This window comes from Ruditapes philippinarum, unplaced genomic scaffold (genome assembly GCF_026571515.1).
Source record: "Ruditapes philippinarum isolate M1 unplaced genomic scaffold, ASM2657151v2 ctg63_1_1_1_1, whole genome shotgun sequence".
NCBI classification, from domain to species: Eukaryota; Metazoa; Mollusca; class Bivalvia; order Venerida; family Veneridae; genus Ruditapes; species Ruditapes philippinarum.
Window position 1 is genome coordinate 337837 of NW_026866221.1, and position 21066 is coordinate 358902.

A 21066-nucleotide genomic window follows, 5' to 3' on the forward strand; every position below is an offset into this window, starting at 1 on the left:
ACACAAGTGAGCTATAACGCATCACAAACGCCAATTACACTGTGTGCAGAACTGTCCAACTAAATTAATCTAATCAAAACATGCTTAGATACTAACCTAATCAACCATGCCACCCAATCTTTGATGACCTCTTTCAATGACTAGTGTGATATCCATGAGACACAAAATGACCAATAAAAGTGAAGATGCGAGAGCTGTTTTCTATCTTTTAATGGAATTCCAGAATATGTCTCACAACTTCTGTCGCCAGATAAGACAATAAGCCTCAAATAAACAATTGTCGTTACCAACGGAGACAATATTACACCATTAATGTAAATGTTATTTCTTCTCTTCTAAACATATTGTTCATTTAGATGTTAACATTTAAAGGCGCATACTGTCTAAATGATCATTAATTGTGTCTACCCTGATTTAATGTTGCCAACTGTTTGCACTTTAATTTGGAACTCACAGTCCACAGTAATTTCTTATTTTATTAGATTTTTAAACATATAAAAATCTTACAATTCAGGTGAGACTATAATGAGCTGCCTAGTAAAAAGTTGCCCCAAACTAAATATGTTACTTTAGGTAAGGTAATTTTATGTGGCATTGTATATTGCTTTCGTACTCCAAGAGTCTGTTATAATATAAAGGTTATTGTTTACATTACAAAATTGCCTCTGTATTTATCTAATATAACTAGAACTGCCACCGTCATGGTGTGAATACCCCCGCATACCACTTTGTCAGAATCAGAAGTGGTCATTTAGAGCTCAAGGACAACCTTCCAGCCAAATGTGAGGGTAGTAGGCTAGTGCATTGCTAAGTTATGTATTCTACATGTTTTTAGTGGCAAAGATCAAAGTGACCTTTACCTTTGACCTACTGACCTCAAAACTGAAACTGCCACTGCATGACTTGAATAACCCCCCCCCCCCCATTCATGCAGCTTTGCCTGGGGGTGTTTTATGATGAATTATGAGAACATAATTATATGCTTTAAATGTGAAAATGTCAAAATCTATACACATCTGGACAAGCATACTTAAGCATTTGAGCAGACAAGTTTATTGTAGTAAAAGCCCCTGTAACCTTGACCTTTAACACAGTCACCTAAAAATCAACAGGGGTCATTTAATAGTCATAACCAACCTCAATGCTAAATATGACAACTGCTGACCAAAGCATTATTAAGCTATTGAGCAGACAAGCTTTTTAAACTAAAGGCCCTAGTGACTTTAAAATCAATAGGGGTCATCTATTATTATTAGGGTCATGACTAACCTCATGCCAAATATGAAGACTATGGGTTAAAGGAATCTTAAGTAATTGGGCAGACAAAGAAAAACCAATGTACGGCTGGACAGCCAGATGGACAAGCTGATTCCAGTATAGTCCCCCCTTACAACTTTGTTGTGCTGGGGGTATACGAGGGGTGTTCAAAAAGTTTTGAGACTGTAGCAATGAAATAAAAACAACAATATACATCAATTTTTTTTCTATTTTAATCCCTCAAAATAGTTTCCATGAACCCGAATACACTTCTGAAGTCGATCTATCCACCCCCGGAAAGCGTCAGAGTAGTTCCCCTTGGGGATACCCAAAAGGCACTGGTAGAGCGCACTTCCCAGCGCGCTGCGTGATGCGTAACGCCGTCCAGAAAGCTGTTTCTTTACTTCGGGGAAGAGAAAAAAGTCGCACGGACTTAGATCGGGAGAATAAGGGGTATGCTTCACTTGTACAATTTTTTCTTCCTCGATGAACCTTTGTACTATATCACATTTATGAGATGAAGCGTTATCATGAATGAGGTACAACCCTCTTAAACCAGTTCTTGGGCGACGATTTTCATAAAACGCCTTGACACGTTTCAAAATCTTATCCCGGTAGAACTTTCCAGTGACAGTTTTCCCTCCTGGAACTGCAACTTGTACCACAGGGCCTTGCGAATTAAAGAAAACCGCATACATCACTTTTTTAGCGCTCTTAGTCCTTTTAGCAATGGTGGGTCTAGCCTGGTCCTTGCGGAGCCATTGCTTGTTGTTTATGCGTCTCTGGGGCTCAAAATAGTAGATCCATGTTTCGTCTCCCGTAATCAGTTCATTTATTTTCCTTGAATCGAGCTTTTTGAATTTTTTCAATGTTTCTTTCGCAAGACGCACTCTTTCCTTTTTCTGATCCTCGGTCAGGAGATGGGGTACCCATCTGGCACAAACTTTTCTTAAATTCAATTCCTTCGTCAGAATGGTCTGAATGGTACCCGTTGATAAGTTCAGATAATAAGCTATCTCACGTACCGTGTACCGAGCATCATCTTCTATTAGATTTTTCACAGCAGCAATGTTTCTGGAAGTGATTGCTGTCTGAGGTCTGCCAGAACGGTTCCTGTCTTTGACATTATCCAATCCATTGGTGAATGCTTTGAACCACCTGTACACAGTGCTCTTCGAAACACTATTGATTCCAAAGTGACTATGCACTTCATTCAGAATCTTCTCAGCAGTAATTCCTAAACTACACCGCACTTTTATGTATCCTCGAATCTCTAATTTTTCACTAGGTTTCATATTTACATGTACAAATGACCAGTGTATACGAGTATATGATAAATAATACACAATAACTTTTAAACGCATGATTTGATTTCAATGAAATTTTACTCAATTGTCATCGAAAGCCTAACAATAAGATCCCGTGAATTTCGTGCAAATTGAATGGTAATTTTCTACGGAAGCACATTAGTCTCAAAACTTTTTGAACACCCCTCGTAATTATGTATTTAGCATTTGAAATTTCATCTGGAATCAAAACTTTTCCTTTTTTTCCGCTTTTCCTTAATAGACTTGATGAATGAGAAAGGGTGAGGGAGAAATTAAAAGTGCTGTTGTAGACTATATATTTAAATTTTTGCAAACAAGCTAAAAATTACCACAACATAAAACTGTGGTATGCTTCATTCAAATATCTGTCTGCATGTGGTATATAACACTACAATATTCAGAGAGAAAAAATATCAAAGGACTCGTTACATATTCCTATTTACATTAAGTGACATATAGAAAGTTTTCACAACTACAACATTATACTGCAATTGAAATCCCTCAAGGTTTTATTTTGATAAAATGCCATATCAACAACAAGACTAAGTATCAACCAGGGGTAACATAGTCTTATATAATGTCGTTTGAATCGGCAACGTTAAACAAATGATGGACGCGCTTTAACATTATATGATGAGCGTCATGCAAAACTTGATGCCCGTTAATGTTTTTTACACGACATTGTCTATCTGCCTTGTCCCACGGGAAAATGTCTTTACTTAGAATGGGATTAGTTGGACATTTAAATTATCGGGAAACAAGTTAACATCTCATGTCACTGACAAACTAATGGCTTTACAAGTATGATTTACAATGTCAAGTTTTTTATTGTATACAGACATATATAATGTATATTATACATGATGCCAGCATAATAAGACCATGTCACATAAAACTTGCCTATTCTTTAAGTCTACTACTCCATCTAACCTGACATTAACAGTAGGTCAAATGTTAATTTACCAGGAAATAAAATATGTTTAATTATGATTGAAAACATTGAAATTTAATGATTAATCCAACACCTCTGAAAAAGAACACAAGAAGTGAGGTAAATTGAAAATAAAGATCTCACCATTCCAGTATCAAGGGATCTGATGCTTTAATATATTTTATGGCAAACCAGATGAATTTTCTATTAGAAATAACTTGAATTTCAATATATTGTAAAACAGTTTTTGCCACATTATGAAAAAAAATTTTTTTGAAGCAATTCACTACATTGAAAAACACAATCTCTTGTTGATAATTACATCAGTATTAGGGTGAAATGCAATTTCCATGCTAATTCATTTTGTCGCGTAATTTCTACGCTTTTCAAATTTCATGTCAAACATGGTACATACATCAGTTAGACACATCTCAATGAAAAACGCGTATTAATCATTTGTGACGATCATCGTCATTTTCTTGATATCCAATTTCCAAAAGAAACGTAATCGTACCAATAAATGAGATTATACGAAATCTCATGAGGATTTATAAAACTGGTGACCTTTCGCGAAGAATCAGTGAGCTTGACAAATTTGAGTATTTGTCAAAACGTTAATTAGTTATCTCACATCATTGGCACAAATCAATCACAGCTGGTATTCGGTGTACAGAATTACTGATGTAGTTCAGTGCAACATGACTAAAGAAGATATAAAGATATTTAACATAAAACTAACTTCATGTCCAGAAGAATACTCCAAAGATTACCTGTAACTTATTCTTGCATTGAATTTGTATATCCCATTCCATTCTTTAGGTCAAATTATAAAATTGTGCAGCCATCACAAAAAATGTTAAAGGTAACTTTATGATTAAATGATAACTTAATGACTGCACAATAACAATCAGATTCATTGCTATAATTTGAAAGTACCTTTATTAAACTAAAGACAATGGTGTTTAAAGGGTGTGCCTCAAGAAAACATTCCATTTTAGATCCTCTCTTAAATACAATGATACTTTAATATACATGTATGTATCATTTTATATCCCCTCTTTACTACAAAGACACTTTAATTTATTATATACTTAAACTAGAACTCCGCAAGTCAGATGTGTCGCCTTGTGAACAATATAGTTTAGGAGAAATGGCCAGGTCAAAAATGAAATACGAAAACTAACAAAGGGCAAAAGCTCAAAAAATAATAAGTGCAGGGCAGCAGTTTCTATGCATTGCACTTCTTATCAATAAGATCTATCATTCTATGAAGTTTCAAGTCCATATCTTTTATAATTTATGAGAAATGGCCTGGACAAAAAAAAAATATGAAAATATATAAATGGTAATAACTCAAAAATAAGAAATGCAAAGTACCGGTTCTTGTACACTGCACTTTTTCTTAATGAGATCTATCATCCTAAGAAGTTTCATGTCTATAGCTTTCATACTTGAGGAGAAATGACCTGGTTAAATGAAATACGAAAACTAACAAAGGGCAATAGCTCAAAAAATAATAAGTGAAGAGCAGCAGTTTCTATGCACTGCACTTCTTATCAATAAGATCTATCATTCTATGAAGTTTCAAGTCCATATCTTTTATAATTTATGAGAAATGGCCTGGACAAAAATAAAAAATGAAAATATATAAAGGGTAATAACTCAAAAATAAGAAATGCAGAGTACCGGTTCTTGTACACTGCACTTTTTCTTAATGAGATCTATCATCCTAAGAAGTTTCATGTCTATAGCTTTCATACTTGAGGAGAAATGACCTGGTTAAAATAAAGTACGAAAATTAACAAAGGGCAATAACTCAAAAAATATGAAATGCAGAGTACCGGTTCTTGTGCACTGCACTTCTTCTTAATGAGATCTATCATCCTATGAAGTTTCAAGTCCATAGCTTATATACTTTCGGAGAAATGGCCCGGACAAAAATAAAGTATGAAAATTAACAAAGGGCAATAACTCAAAAAATAAGAAATGCAGAGTACCTGTTCCTGTACACTGCACTTCTTCTTAATGAGATCTATCATCCTATGAAGTTTCAAGTCCATAGCTGTTATACATTAGGAGAAATGGCCCGGACAAAAATAAAGTATGAAAATTAACAAAGGGAAATAACTCAAAAATTAGGAAATGCAGAGTACCGATTCTTGTGCACTGCACTTCTTCTTAATGTGATCTATCATCATATGAAGTTTCATGTCCATAGCTTTTATAGTTGAAGAGAAATGGTCCGGACAAAATTAAAGTATGAAAATTTACAAAGGGCAATAACTCAAAAATTAAAAAGTGCAGAGTACCGGTCCTTGTCCACTGCACTTCGTGTTATTGAAAGAAGCATGCATACCAAGTTTGAAGTCAATCCAACTTAAAGTGACTGAGTTATGCTCTGGACAAGCTTTAGGGGACACCGACAACGACGCCGACACCGCCTACGTCGCCGACAAAAGTAATCCCTATATGTCGCCTTTTCAAGGCGACATAAAAAACAATATCGGTCTGAGCAGTGTTTATCGGCTATTAAACATTTGTTTGGAGTTTTGATGCATAGGAATGGAGCACAATGGCCGTAGGCCCGAGTGGTTAATTTTTTCGCATCAAAACAACAAAGCCGGTGTTAAATAGACAATAAACACCGCTAAGACCGATATTACTTAAGAAATAACATCGGCCTGAGAGGTGTATATCGGCTATTTAACACCGGTTTGGAGTTTTGATGCGTAGGAATTGACCACGAAGGCCTACGGCCCGAGTGGTTAATTTTTTCGCATCAAAACGACAAAACCGGTATTAAATAGCCGATATACACCTCTCAGGCCAATGTTATTTCAATTCTATCACGATAAAATAAGGAAGATAACTAATGTTATTTTTTTCAAGCGGAAAATTTTAATATCTTCCGGTGCCGATTTTCGTATAACGCTGTTCGATTTTCGCACCCTACTGTTGCAAAGATATAGACATTATTAAACAAAATAAATAATAAGAAAAAAACGTTATTCTATCAAGTTTTCAACAATAAAAACTTACGTCTTATTGTGTTTACATCAGTGCCCCATTTATCATTCTTGTATGTATGAATGAGTTGTTTACTTACGATGACGTCATTACGCTGCGCCGTTTTGTCAAAATATTTATTAACTGATACGGATCAAATATGTGGCGTTAGTGTATGTGAGATATTATTTCGGTATTGTATGAAAAGAAGACATTATAAGAACTGAAAATATAAATAAAAATGCATTTTACTGTTGCTTTAAAGGGCTTTGTAAACTATATAATCGAGGGTGAAAACATAAAAGCCGCATATACAAGTACTAACCAGTGTTTATTGGCAGTTTAACACCGTTTTTTTTCCTTCTTTGTCTATAGTGACAAAATCACATGGAGTGATAGACTTTGATTCTTACAATATACAAGAACTGTCAGAGGACAGTATTGGCTCGACTATTCAAAAAGTTGTCAGAAGGGTGTTTTATTGAGTATAATAATGCTAATTACCTATGAATACATAAAATTGACCGAAAAGGTACAAAGGCTTGTTATTAAGATGTTGTATCAAGTAAATCACTGCTTTATTATTATGAATGCATAAAAATGTACCAAAAAAGGCACAAACTCTTCAGTAGTTCAGAGATAACAGCTTACAAGCAAAACTTTACCATGAATTTTTAAGTTGAACAAGCAATTATCATAGTATTGCAAGCAATCCATAAGTCCCCTACCGGTTAGAACCCCATCAACATTCTGAAGGGCCATTGGCCATTCACTAATGTTTCAATTTTTCTATATTTTAAGTAAATTTGTTGGAAAAGTTCTTTAAAAGTGATCACAGGAAACAGTTTTTATGAACAGACAGACAGACGGACTGAAGGACAACCAATGTTTTTTCAAAATAGGGAGAACAGATAAGACATGCATAATCTCAAGACTGCCATCTACCCATATGTCAAGTTTCATAAAAATATTTCCAGTACTTTTTGAGTTATCACTGGATTTAGTGTATGTGTAAAATTTGCCATATTTTCAGTCTATGTGTTGCCATAGCAACCAGAATTTTCAACATAGGAAGAAAAGAAAAAGACGTGCATAATTTCCATACTGCCATCTATCCATATATCAAGTTTCATAAAAATATTTTCAGTATTTTTCAAGTTATCGCGGGATCCAGTTTTGTGGACGGACGGACTGACAGACAGACAGAGGGACAGACAGACAGACGGACGGAGGGTAAACCTAAAGTCCCCTCCGGTAAACCGGTAGGGGACTAAAAAGGGAAGAAAAATCAGCCTAAATGCAAGATAGAATTATGGATCTTGGTCAGTGACCTACAATTATGATTCTAAATGCATATGTGAAGTTTTAAATAAATATCTTTAATAGTTATTGAGATATGTAAAACTTGCATGTAAACATTAACCAAGAGACTAAGTAGAAAAGGGGAGATGAATCAGCCTAAATGCTCAGACCTTAAAACCTTTAAGCTGGGCTTTAACCAAAATTTCTAAGTTTCAAAGGGGCAAATAATTCTGCAAATATTGCAGGCAGAGTTATCCAACTTGTCAATCAGATGTACATTGTTACTATAAATAAGTATTGTAAGTTTCAATTGAATATCTCAAGCAATAATTGAGATATTTGACTTTACAAAAAACTTTAACCAAAATTTCTAAGTTAAAAAGGGGCATAATTCTGTAAATATTATAGGCAGAGTTATCCAACTTGTCAAACTGATGTACATTGTTACTATAAATAAGTATTGTAAGTTTCAATTGAATATCTCAAGCAATAATTGAGATATTTGAATTTACAAAAAACTTTAACCAACGCAGACGCGGACGCTGACGCCGGGCGACTACAATAGCTCTCATATTCTTCGAAAAGTTGAGCTAAAAATAAGGAAGATCACTTATGTTATTTTTTCAAGCGGAAATAAATTCTGGTGCCGATTTTTGTATAATGCTGTTCGATGTCGCACCCTACTATTGCTAAGATATAGAAATTATTAAACAAAAGAAATAATAAGAAAAAAGTTATTTAGTTTTCAACAACAAAACAAGATTGCATTTGAGAAAAATGCTATGCCACCGCATTAATACAACACTAAGCCTTGTACCTTCAGACAATAAGATTTTTTGATTTTTTTACTATATCAAAATCAATGACCCCCGGGGCAAAGGCAATTTTGACCCTTGGGCTGTAATTTGAACAAACTTGCTAGAGGTTCACTACATAATGTTTCATGCAAAATATCTTACCTCTAGCATTTGTCAATTGCTAGAAGAAATTTTTTTTAAGTTTTTACTACATGTATAAGTTTTTACTATATACATATAAGGAAAACGAATGACCCACAGGGCAGGGCCGATTTTGACCCCAGTGCTATAATTTGAATAATCTGGGTAGAGGTCTACCAGACAATGCCTTATGCAAAATATCTAAGCTCTAGGCCTTTTGGGTCTTTACAAGAAGTTATTTTAAGTTTTTACTATATGTACATATAGTGAAAGTCAATGACCCCCGGGGCGGGGCAGATTTTGATCCCAGGGCTATAATTTGAACAATCTTGCTAAGGGTCTACAAGACAATGCCTTATGCAAAATATCTAAGCTCTAGGCCTTTTGGGTCTTAACAAGAAGGTATTTTAAGTTTTTACTAATTTTTATGTACAAGAGCGATCAGTGATCACGTGTCGCCTCATGATGGCCAATTTCATGTTGGGACAAGTTTTGTGACAGACGGACAGACAGACGGACAGTGCACAACTAGACTCGCTGTAAAGTTTGGATGAAATTGCACCAGTAGTTTATGAGGAGTAGTGGGGACAAGCTTTTGTGTATCTGGCAACACACAGAAAAAAACAACTTTTTATCAAAGGGCCATAACTCGGCCAAAAATCATTCAACGGGAAAACCCGTGCAATATGCGCAAGGACTTGAGCTACAGATCAATCCTGTAAAGTTTCATTGAAATTGCATTAGTGGTATAAGAGAAGTAGTCCGGACAAACTTTAAAAATAAAAATTATTAAAGGGCCATAACTCTGACAAAATCATTGAACCGGAAAATTCTGACAATATGCACAACATGACTTGGTACTGATCATTCCTGTAAAGTTTGGATGAAATTGCACCAGTAGTTTATGAGGAGTAGTCCGGACAAGCTTTTGTGTATCTGGCATTACACACAGAAAAAAACACCTTTTTTATCAAAGGGCCATAACTCGGCCAAAAATCATTCACCGGGAAAACTCGTGCAATATGCGCAAGGACTTGAGCTACAGATCAATCCTGTAAAGTTTCATTAAAATTGCATTAGTGGTTTAAGAGAAGTTAGTCCGGACAAACTTTAAAAATAACAAGATTGCATTTGAGAAAAATGCTTTGCCACCGCATGGTTCAAATTTCATAGCTGTACATCAAAGGACAAGAAAGTAGGTCACATCATCAAATTCTAGGTCAAAGTTCAATTTTACAACTAAAACTGTGCACATGGTCAAAATGTCATTGCTGGGCATCAAAGGACAAGAAAGAAGGTCACTGTCCCCTTGGGCAAGGCATAATTTTGACCCAAGGGTTTAATAACAATCTTGATACAGGTCCACCAAACAACATTTCAAGTCAAATATCTAAGCTATAGCTTTCTCCCATTCAGAAAATATTTGTTTTATTTTCTGTTTTTACTACGTGTACATAATGAGAATCACTGCCCCCGGGCAGGGCCAATTATTGACATTTGAACAACTTTGGTAGAGGACCTATAGATGATATTATATATCAAACATCAAAGCTCTATGCCTTGAACCTTCAGACAAAATTTTTTTTTCACTATATGTACATAATGAAAATCAATGACCCCCAGGGCGGAACCAATTTTGACCCCAGGGCGATAATTTGAACAATCTTGCTAGAGGTTCACTTCACAATGTTTCATGCAAAATATCTTAACTTTATCCTTTGTAAATTTAGAGAAGATGATTTTTTAAGTTTTAACTATATACATATAGGATAAACCTATGGCTCCCAGGGGCGGGGCTAATTTTGACACAAGAGGCAAAATTTGAACAACTTTGGTAGAGTACCTTTAGATGATATTATTTAACAAATATTAAAGCTCTAAGCCTTGTACCTTCAGACAATAAGATTTTTTTATTTTTTACTATATGTATATATTGAAATCAATGACCCCCAGGGCGGGGACAATTTTGACCCGAGGGCTATAATTTCAACACTCTTGCTAGAGTTTTACAACACAATGTTTCATGCAAAATATCTAACCTTTAGCATTTGTCAATTGCTAGAAGAATTTTTTTAAAGTTTTTACTATATATATATAAGGAAAACCAATTACCCATGGGACGGGTCTTTACAAGGTGTTTTAAGTTTTTACTATATGTACATAAAGCGAAAATCAATGACCACGGGGCGGGGCCGATTTTGACCAAAGGGCTATAATTTTAACAATCTTGGTAAGGGTCTACCAGATGATGCCTTATGCAAAATATCGAAGCTCTAGGCCTTTAGGTTTTTACAAGAAGGTATTTTAAGTTTTTACTATATGTACATAGTGAAAATCAATGACCCCCGGGGCGGGGCCAATTTTGACTCCAGGGCTATAATTTGAACAATCTTGTTAGAGGTCTACCAGACAATGCCTTATGCAAAATATCTAAGCTCTAGGCCTTTTGGGTCTTTACAAGAAGATTTTTTAAATTTATTCTTATAATTCCTTTTGGTTGCCTTTAAGTTCACTATATAACCTATATAACACACACACAGGTGAATCGCTATATGATAATATAAAAATTATTAAAGGGCAATAACTCTGACAAAAAATCATTGAACCGGAAAATGCTGACAATATGCACAACTAGACTTGGTACTGATCATTCCTGTAAAGTTTGGATAAAATTGCACCAGTAGTTTATGAGGAGTAGTCCGGACAAGTTTTGTGACGGACAGACAGACAGACGGACGACGGAGAAGTGATCCCTATATGTCGCCACTACTCCGTAGAGGCGACACAAAAATCAATGACCCCTGGGGCGGGCCGATTTTGTCCCCAGGGCTATAATTTGAACAATATTGGTAGAGGAATACCAGACAATGCCTTATGCAAAATATCTAAGCTCTAGGCCTTTTGGGTCTTCACAAGAATTTTTTAAATTTCTTCTTATAATTCCTTTTGGTTGCCATGGCAACCAGATTTCTGCATGGAATGAAGTTCTTTGAACAACTTTGGAAGCCCTTCACCCAAGGATCAATCCTGCCAAGTTTGGTTGAAATTGGACTAGTAGTTTTTCACAAGAAGATTTTTTAAGTTCACTATATTATCTTATAGAACACACACACACAGGTGAATCGCTATATGCCACCGCATCGCAGATGCTGCGGTGGCATAAAAACTTAGGTCTTGTGTTTACATCAGTGCCCAATTTATCATTCTTGTATGTCTGAAATGACGTCGGCGTTTATGAATGAGTTGTATACTTAAGATGACGTCATAACGCTGCTTACAGATTGCCGCTATTTTGTCAAAATTTTTTATTAACTGATATGAATCAAATCTGTGGGGTTAGTGTATGTGAGATATTATTTCAGTATTGTATGGAAAGAAAACTATCAGAAATGAAAATATTAACAAACAAGAGCTGTCCGTAAGACAGCGCGCTCAACTTTTTTATTGCTTGCCAATAAAAAAAGTTTTTGCAGTAAAAGGCAATACAAGAATCTCTGTATTTTTAAAGTGAACAATGGCCATGAGCATTAAGATATTTAGTGAAGAATTATTTTACTGAATTGTGTAACTTGTCCACCAATCAAATAGGCGAGATAAAATGTGAAATATGCATATACTACTGATTTTAATTTCAAGTACAAAAAGAGAAAAATAACTAGTTGTTTGATACCCTTGAATATTACAGCAATGTTTATATGACATAATTTATGGTAAAGTGAACAAGTGGATAGGAATGAATTTTTTTAGATTTTTTAAGTTTTTTAGTGCTTGCCTATAATACAAAACATTGACAGTTAAGGGCCATAATTCAAATAAAATCTTTGACAGAATTACCTTCTCCTGGACATGTTTGGGAATCATGATTGTAAACAAGTATTCCAACTTTCAAATTAATATCTCAAACAGTTCAGTCAAAAAGTGGACTGGTACTAAAAACTTAACCAAGATTCTAAGTCGATAAAAGGCCTTAATTTTTAAAACAAATCCTTGACAGAGTTACCTTCTCTTGCGTACAGATGGGGGTAATGATGTGAAATAGCATTAAAAGTTTCAAAGCAATATCTCAAAGGGTTAAGGCAATAAGTGGATTTTACCCATATTCAATGTATTTTCTAAGTCAAAAAGGGGCATAATTCTGTCAAAAACCTTGACAGAGTTATGTCCTCTTGTCTGTTGATGAAGGTCGTGATGGTAAACAAGTATGGTCAGTTTCAAAGCAATACCTCCAATGGTTTTGAAATAAAGTGAGGTGGTACAAAAAACTTAACCAAGCTCAATACACTTTCTAAGTCAAAAAAGGGCCATAATTCTGTCAAAAACCTTGACAGAGTTATGTACTCTTGTCTGTAGATGGAGGTTATGATGGTGAACAAGTATGGTAAGTTTCAAAGCCATACTTGTAATACTTCTGAAATAAAGTGGGGTGGTACGAAAAACTTAACCAAGGTGTGACGCCAACGCCGACGCCGACGCCGACGCCGGGGCGAGTAGGATAGCTCCCCTTTTCATAGAAAAGTTGAGCTAAAAATGCTTTTTATTGTTGCTTTAAAAGGCTTTGTAAACTATATAATCGAGGGAGAAAACATAACAGCCGCATATACAAATAGTCCTTAACCAGTGTTTATTGGCAGATTAATACCGTTTTTTTTCTTCTTTGTCTATAGTGACAAAATCACAAAAAGTGTTAGAATTATAAATGAAATATCGAGAAATATTGATGAAATAAATTTTCATTTTCCGTATTTTCACTGTAAAAATTTATATTTCACTGCAGTGAAACATATTTTCCATATTTTTTACTGGTGTCTCACTGGATTACTTTCTCATAAATTCAGCCAGTATACAAAATTTAAGGAAAAGACTGTCAAATTGTAATGTCTAAAAAGAGAAAAATGTATATAATTAACAGAAACTTTAAGTTTTTTTCTATAAATACATGATTTTTTTTCATCTTGTGGCATGAAAATTATCATATTTCACTTGATGAAAATAAATCATGTATTTATAGAAAAAACATGAATATCCCTTTTTTTCATGTATGTACATGTATCATTTTTAAATCCCCTCTTTACTACAAAGATACTTTAATATACATGTACATGTATGCATCATTTTTTTTATTCACTTTATTCACAGCTAATAAATCATCACACAAGATTATCTTCAGATAAAAGTCATTGGGTATTCTAATTTTGAAATAGAATTTTTATTAAAAAGCAATAGAAAGTATAAATGAGAACATGTGATAATTTGTAAAGTTAATATAATGACACTGCAGATAAGGAATCCTAAATGTGAATTTATGTATTTCTTTCTCCTTAAATTACACTTATTATTGGATAAATAATTTATTTATTTCTGAGCATACTTAATTAGGAAAAATACTACATAATTATGTCAAAGGATCAACTTGAAAATTCTATGTCACCCCTGTATTCAACACTTGAAGTGAAAGTCCTGAAAACAAATGTGTCCTATGATATCATCAATATACAAGAACCAATTGAACCGGGTGATGCTCCCTAAATAGGTTTTGGACACAGAAAAGTATACCTCTTGAAGTTTTAGAGTTATGTCCATGACAAAATTCAAAGTGTAGAAATGAACAAAGGGCAATAACATCAAAATTAGGCAAGGCAGATTTAATGTTCTTTTGCGCTGCACTTTTATTTAATGAGATCAATCTACATACAAACCTCTTATGGTTTCAGAGCTATGTTTCGGACAAAGTTCAAAGTGAAAAAATTACCAAGGGTAATAACTCCAAAATTAGGCAAGGCAGAGTTATGGCTCTTTTGCACTGCACTTCTATTCAATGAGATCTACCTACCTGTAAAGTTTCATGTTGTTATCTCTTATAGTTTAAGAGTTATGTCCCGGACAAAGTTCAAAGTTTACAAATGTGCAAAGGGCAAAAACTTCAAAATAAGACAAGACAGAGTTATGGTTCTTTTGCACTGCACTTCTACCCAATGAGATCTGTCTACCTACAAAGTTTCATGTTGATATCTCTTACAGTTCTAGTTATGTCCCGGACAAAGTTTAAAGCGTCAAAATGAACAAAGGGCAATAACTCCAAAATTAGGCAATACAGAGTTATTGTTCTTTAGCACTGCACTTCCACCTAATTAGATCTATCTACCTACAAAGTTTCATGTTCATATCTCTTACAGTTTTAGAGTTATGTCTGGAACAAAGTTCAAAGGGTACAAATGAACAAAGGGCAATTACTCCAAAATTAGGCATGACAGAGTTATGGTTATTTAGCAATGCACTTCTACACAATGAGATCTATTTACCTACAAAGTTTCATGTTGATATCTCTTATAGTTTTAGAGTTATGTCCCAGACAAAGTTCAGTGTAAAAATAAACAAAGGGCAATAATTCCAAAAGTAGGCAAGGCAGAGTTACGGTTCTTGTGCACTGCACATCTACTCAATGAGATCTATCTATCTACAAAGTTTCATGTTGATACTTCTTGTGTTTCAAAGTTAGGACAAGAATAGCGGATGGATGGACGGACCGGAGGACGACCTGATTGACGGACAGTGCGACTGTATGCTCACCCTTCGGGGAGCATAAATAACAAGAGGGCCATGATGGCCCTGAGGTCGCTCACCTGTATAAAGGCACCCGGAGCGGGGCCAGTTTAAACCCCAGGGCTTTTATTTGAACAAACTTGGAAGACACCCATTAGAAGATGTTTCACGATGTTAAGTTTTTACTACACACATATAATGAAAAACAATGATCGACCCCCTCCTTCCACTACACCCCCCCCCCCCCCGGGCAGGGCCAATTTTAACCCATGGGCTTATATTTGAACAAACTTGGTAGACACCCATAATCTTGAAGATGTTTCATGCTAAACATCTAAGCTCTAGCTCTTTGGGTTTTTTCAAAAGAAGATTTTTTAAGTTTTTACTATACACATATAGTTAAAACCAATGACACCCCTGGGGCGAGGCCAATTTTGACCCCAGGGCTTTTATTTGAACAAACTTAGTAGACAATTACTAGAAGATGTTTTATGCTGAATATCTAAACTCTAGCTATTTGGGTTTTTTCAAAGAAGATTTTTAAGTTTTTGCTATACAAATATAAGGAAAATCAACAACACCCGGGGCCGGGCCAATTTTGACTCCAGGGCTTTTATTTGAACAAACTTTGTAGACACTCACTAGAAGATGTTTCATGCTAAATATCTTAGCTCTAGCTCTTTGAGTTCTTTAAAAGAAGATTTTTTAAGTTTTTACTATTATGCATATAGGGAAAATCAATGACCCCCTGGGGCGGGGCCAATTTTGACCCCAGGGCTTTTATTTCAACAAACTTGGTAGACACTCATTAGAAGATGTTTCATGCTAAATATCTTAGCTCTAGCTCTTTGAGTTCTTTAAAAGAAGATTTTTTAAGTTTTTACTATATGCATATAGGGAAAATCAAAGACCCCCTGGGGCGGGGCCAATTTTGACCCAAGGGCTTTTATTTGAACAAACTTGGTAGACACTCACTAGAAGATGTTTCATGCTTAATATCTAAACTCTAGCTATTTGGGTTTTTTCAAAGAAGATTTTTTAAGTTTTTGCTATACACATATAAGGAAAATCAATGACCCCCAGGGCGGGGCCAATTTTGACCCCAGGGCTTTTATTTCAACAAACTTGGTAGACACCCATTAAAACATTTTTCATGCTAAAGATCTTAGCTCAAGCTCTTTGAGTTCTTTAAAAGAAGATTTTTTAAGTTTTTACTATATGCATATAGGGAAAATCAATGACCCCCTGGGGCGGGGCCAATTTTGACCCCAGGGCTTTTATTTGAACAAACTTGGTAGACACTCACTAGAAGATGTTTCATGCCATATATCTAAGCTCTTGCTCTTTGGGTTCTTTAAAAGAAGATATTTAAAGTTTTTTCTTTCGGTTGCCATGGCAACCGAGTTCTGCATGGAATTAAATTCTTTGAACAATTTTTAAAGGTGACCACCAAAGGAACATTCCTGTGAAGTTTGGATGAAATTGGCTTAGTGGTTTATGAGGAGATGTCATTTAAAGTAAAAGTGTACGGACGGACGACAGACGGACGCCGGACGGACGGAAGGACGGACGCCGGACAGACGCCGGACGAAAAGCGATCACAAAAGCTCACCCTGTCACTTTGTGACAGGTGAGCTAAAAAGGTAACCATCCCAGTGCAAGTGTAAAGCATTTACCTTCTTATTTTCCTTCTTTGGGGTGTTAGTATTTCTACATTTGTCTCGTTGGTTAGGAGAACTCTTCATTGAAGACAAATTACCTCCCTTTCCAGGAGATTTTAATTTGTTAGGACTGTTATGTTTTAATTTCAACTAAAAGGAACAGAAACCCATTTCACCACAATTTTTTTAAGATATACATTAAAAAAGAAACTAATACTTATATGAAATATGTAAAGCAAAGGAAGTTAGATCATTATTTTTAAATCATCCTCTAATTTGTGTCAGTTTAACCCACAAGAACATTCTGCTAATTTTTTTCATATACATGTACATGTTTTCTAGCATGACACCTAGCAAAAGTGACCACTTTTTTTACTCTTCTCTCCTTGAGATTATCTTGATAGACATATTTTACTTCATTCATCTATACATATTTTGAGTATTGCCCATCTTCTTTCTATACATATGTATGTACACAAAATGAACTAATAAATGGTTATCAAATTTTCTTGTATCATATCAGACCTGATTTTCTACTGAGGACGAGTTGAATGCTTTAAATTTATATCATTCCGTCCCTTTATATATGAATAAGTTGCATTTTTACACATTGATATCATTCCGTCCCTTTATATATGAATAAGTTGCATTTTTACATTGATATGAGCCGTGTCATGACAAAATCAACATAATGGGTTTGCGACCAGCATGGATCCAGACCAGCCTGCGCATCCGCGCAGTCTGATCAGGATCCATGCTGTTCGCTTACACTCTATAACCAGTATAGAAACCGATAGCTAACAGCATGGATCCTGATCAGACTGCGCGGATGCGCAGGCTGGTCTGGATCCATGCTGGTCGCAAACCCATTATGTTGGTTTTGTCATGACACGGCTCATATCATTCCGTCCCTTTATATATGAATAAGTTGCATTTTTACATCGATATCATTCCGTCCCTTTATATATGAATAAATTGCATTTTTACATCGATATCATTCCGTCCCTTTATATATGAATAAGTTGCATTTTTACATTGACATCATTCCGTCCCTTTATATATGAATAAGTTGCATTTTTACATCGATATCATTCCGTCCCTTTATATATGAATAAGTTGCATTTTTACATCGATATCATTCCGTCCCTTTATATATGAATAAGTTGCATTTTTACATCAATATCATTCCGTCCCTTTATATATGAATAAGTTGCATTTTTACATTGATATCATTCCGTCCCTTTATATATGAATAAGTTGCATTTTTACATCAATATCATTCCGTCCTATATATGAATAAGTTGCATTTTTACATCGATATCATTCCGTCCCTTTATATATGAATAAATTGCATTTTTACATTGATATCATTCCGTCCCTTTATATATGAATAAGTTGCATTTTTACATTGACATCAAACGTCCCTTTATATATGAATAAGTTGCATTTTTACATTGATATCATTCTGTCCCTTTATTTATGAATGAGTTGCATCTTTACATTGACATCATTCCATCCCTTTATATATTAGTCTTACTTAAAGGAAAAACTGCTAAATAAAAACAGAAAATTTTCATAATTTCTTTTTTAAAATGTACAAGTACTAGGCAAGAAATAGAGGATATTGAATAAGTGTAAATTCAATATTGAATTTATTTAACAAGTTGTATAAAATTATATTATGCACTAAATTTAGTGTTGAACCTACACGAATAAATTACTCTATTTATCACATAAGAAAGACTCATTTTTCTAGTGAAGGAAAATCCAGAATGCAGTTTCAGACTAAACCAAACAATTATGTAGAATAATTGACCTACAGTATGTTTGCTGGACAGTTTCATATATAGGAAAGATCTCACATTCTAAGCTGAATCAAAACCACAGGGTTGTTTATATTAAAATTGACCACTGGAAAAAAAGAGGTTATAAACAAATGTATAAGCAAGATGGCTACAACCTTCAACATAAAAACCCCATTGATCTAAAGCTTTTCTCTTTAAGCTAGTATACACCAGTATTTCTAACAGTAAAATACTTTTATGGCGATATATATTTCTATTGTTCAGCCTCTAAATGCATGTTTCAATATCAGAAATATTCTTCCCATTAACAAAATAGAAAAATGTATCAGTTTTCCAATAATTCCAGAGAAATAAGAGAGTGAATCTAAGACATACTTTGTTAATGCTACTTCCAATATTCCATACCTCTTTATTTCATTTAGAAAAATAGACTTACTTCCCCAATAAGGGAAATGTTAAGTGTCTTTTGTTGCTTTTTTTTACGATAAGAAATACTTACAAGCCATGCAAGCTAAAATAACAATTTTTTTTACATAAAAGATTATGTAAACCAGAGCATCAGAATGTTGTTTACTTTTTCTTAGATTACAAATCAAACATAATCAATTTAAAGCAACAGCACTCCTCCAGATTTCAGTTGAATTTTATAAAAAAAAAATATTTAAATGGATTAAGTAACTAGAAGGGTTTTTGTCACAAAAACATATGTCTCTCCAAACTATGTATGGTCACTCATGTGAAGTTTCATTGAAATCTCACCAGCAGCTTGACTTGTGAAAGCACACAAGATTTTTTCTATTTATAGCTCTGGCAGCCAGTTTATGCAGCGCTGCAGACCATGCCAATAACAACTACGGATGGTTATGATCTCACTCTTGTGAAGTTTCATTGAAATATCCCACCAGGAGCTCCACACAAGATTATTCTATTTATAGCTCTGGCAGCTAGTATGTACAGCAAAGCAGAACATGTTGGCGATATGCGTAACTAGGGATGGTACTAATCACTTCTGTAAAGTTTTGTTGAAATTCCACTAGTGGTTTGTCTGTGAAGGCCGGACAAGATTTTTCTATTTTTAGCTCTGGCGGCCATTTTGTGCAGCGAAGCAAAATGTGCCAGTGATGTGCACAACTAGGGATGTAGTGATCACTCCTGTAAAGTTTGGTTGAAATCCCATCAGTAGTTTGATTTGTAAAGGTCGGACAAGATTTTTCTATTTTAGCTCTGGCTTCCATTTTGTGCAGCTAAGCGAAACGTGCCAGTGATGTGTACAACTAGGGATGTAGTGATCACTCCTGTAAAGTTTGATGGAAATCCCACCAGTAGTTTGACTTGTAAAAGCCGAACAAGATTTTTCAATTTTTAGCTCTGGTGGCCATTTTGTGAAAACCCACCTTTAGTTTTACCTGCGAAGGTTGGATAAGATGTTTCTATTTTTAGCTCTGGTGGCCATTTTTGTGCAGAATATGCTGGTGATGTGCACAACTAGGGATGGTACTGATCACTCCAGTAAAGTTTGGTTAAAATCCCACCAGTAGTTTGACCAGTGAAGCCCTGACAATCTTAATAAGGACGGACAGACAGACATCTAAATAGGGATAAAGGGCCATTTCTATTGTTATTTTCTTTTGATTAATAGAGGGCCATGGCTCCTTATTCTATTGTTAAGAAATGAATTCTATTGTTCTCTTTTGTTCTGTTTTCAGTTAAAAGGGCCCCTATCCCTATTCTGTAGTGCGGACGGATGTACACACGGGAAAGGCAAAAACAATATGTCTCCCCAAAATTTTGGGAAAACATAATTAAGTAAACATATTGTTAAGTGAACAAATAAGATAACTGAAGCAAGCTTATAATATCTGAGGCAATCTAAACAAGGCAGTCTGAAGGACAGCTAAATCCCCTTCCGCAGTGAACATGAATGTGTACTTCTTGACCTTTTACCAACCATGACCTTGATGTTGTGCCATGCATATGATAATCACATAGTCTCACGATGGTGATTATTTGTGCAAAGTTATTTAAAATCTTCCATAAAGTAAAAAAGTTATGGAGAACATATACCCTTGACCCTGGGGTTATTTAAAAGTTATGGAGGCGACATTAAATGTAGACTTTTACACATTTGACCTTTAAGTGTGACCTTGACATTCGGGAAAGCAACTCAATTATTGCGCTCTGCACATGTTCTTATGATGGTGATCAATTGTGCTAAGTTATTTTTTTTAAATTTCAGTGGTTACAAAGTTATGGAGCCGACTTTTACACATTTGAACTTGTGACCTTGACCTTCTGGAT

The 21066-nt window shown here is 34.9% G+C and overlaps 1 protein-coding gene across 2 annotated transcripts in view; it reads right to left on the reverse strand.

The window, feature by feature from the left end:
- The window catches only part of LOC132731792 (centlein-like), a 151999-nt gene that overhangs the window by 102811 nt on the left and 28122 nt on the right, over nucleotides 1–21066 (reverse strand). The window contains exon 7 of one of the 2 annotated variants that reach the window (XM_060718050.1): nucleotides 16979–17113. The exons of the other annotated variant lie outside the window; for it this stretch is intronic. Coding sequence (XP_060574033.1) covers nucleotides 16979–17113 — 135 coding nt within the window. The remainder of the gene's footprint in view (nucleotides 1–16978; nucleotides 17114–21066) is intronic. 2 annotated transcript variants of the gene reach the window in all.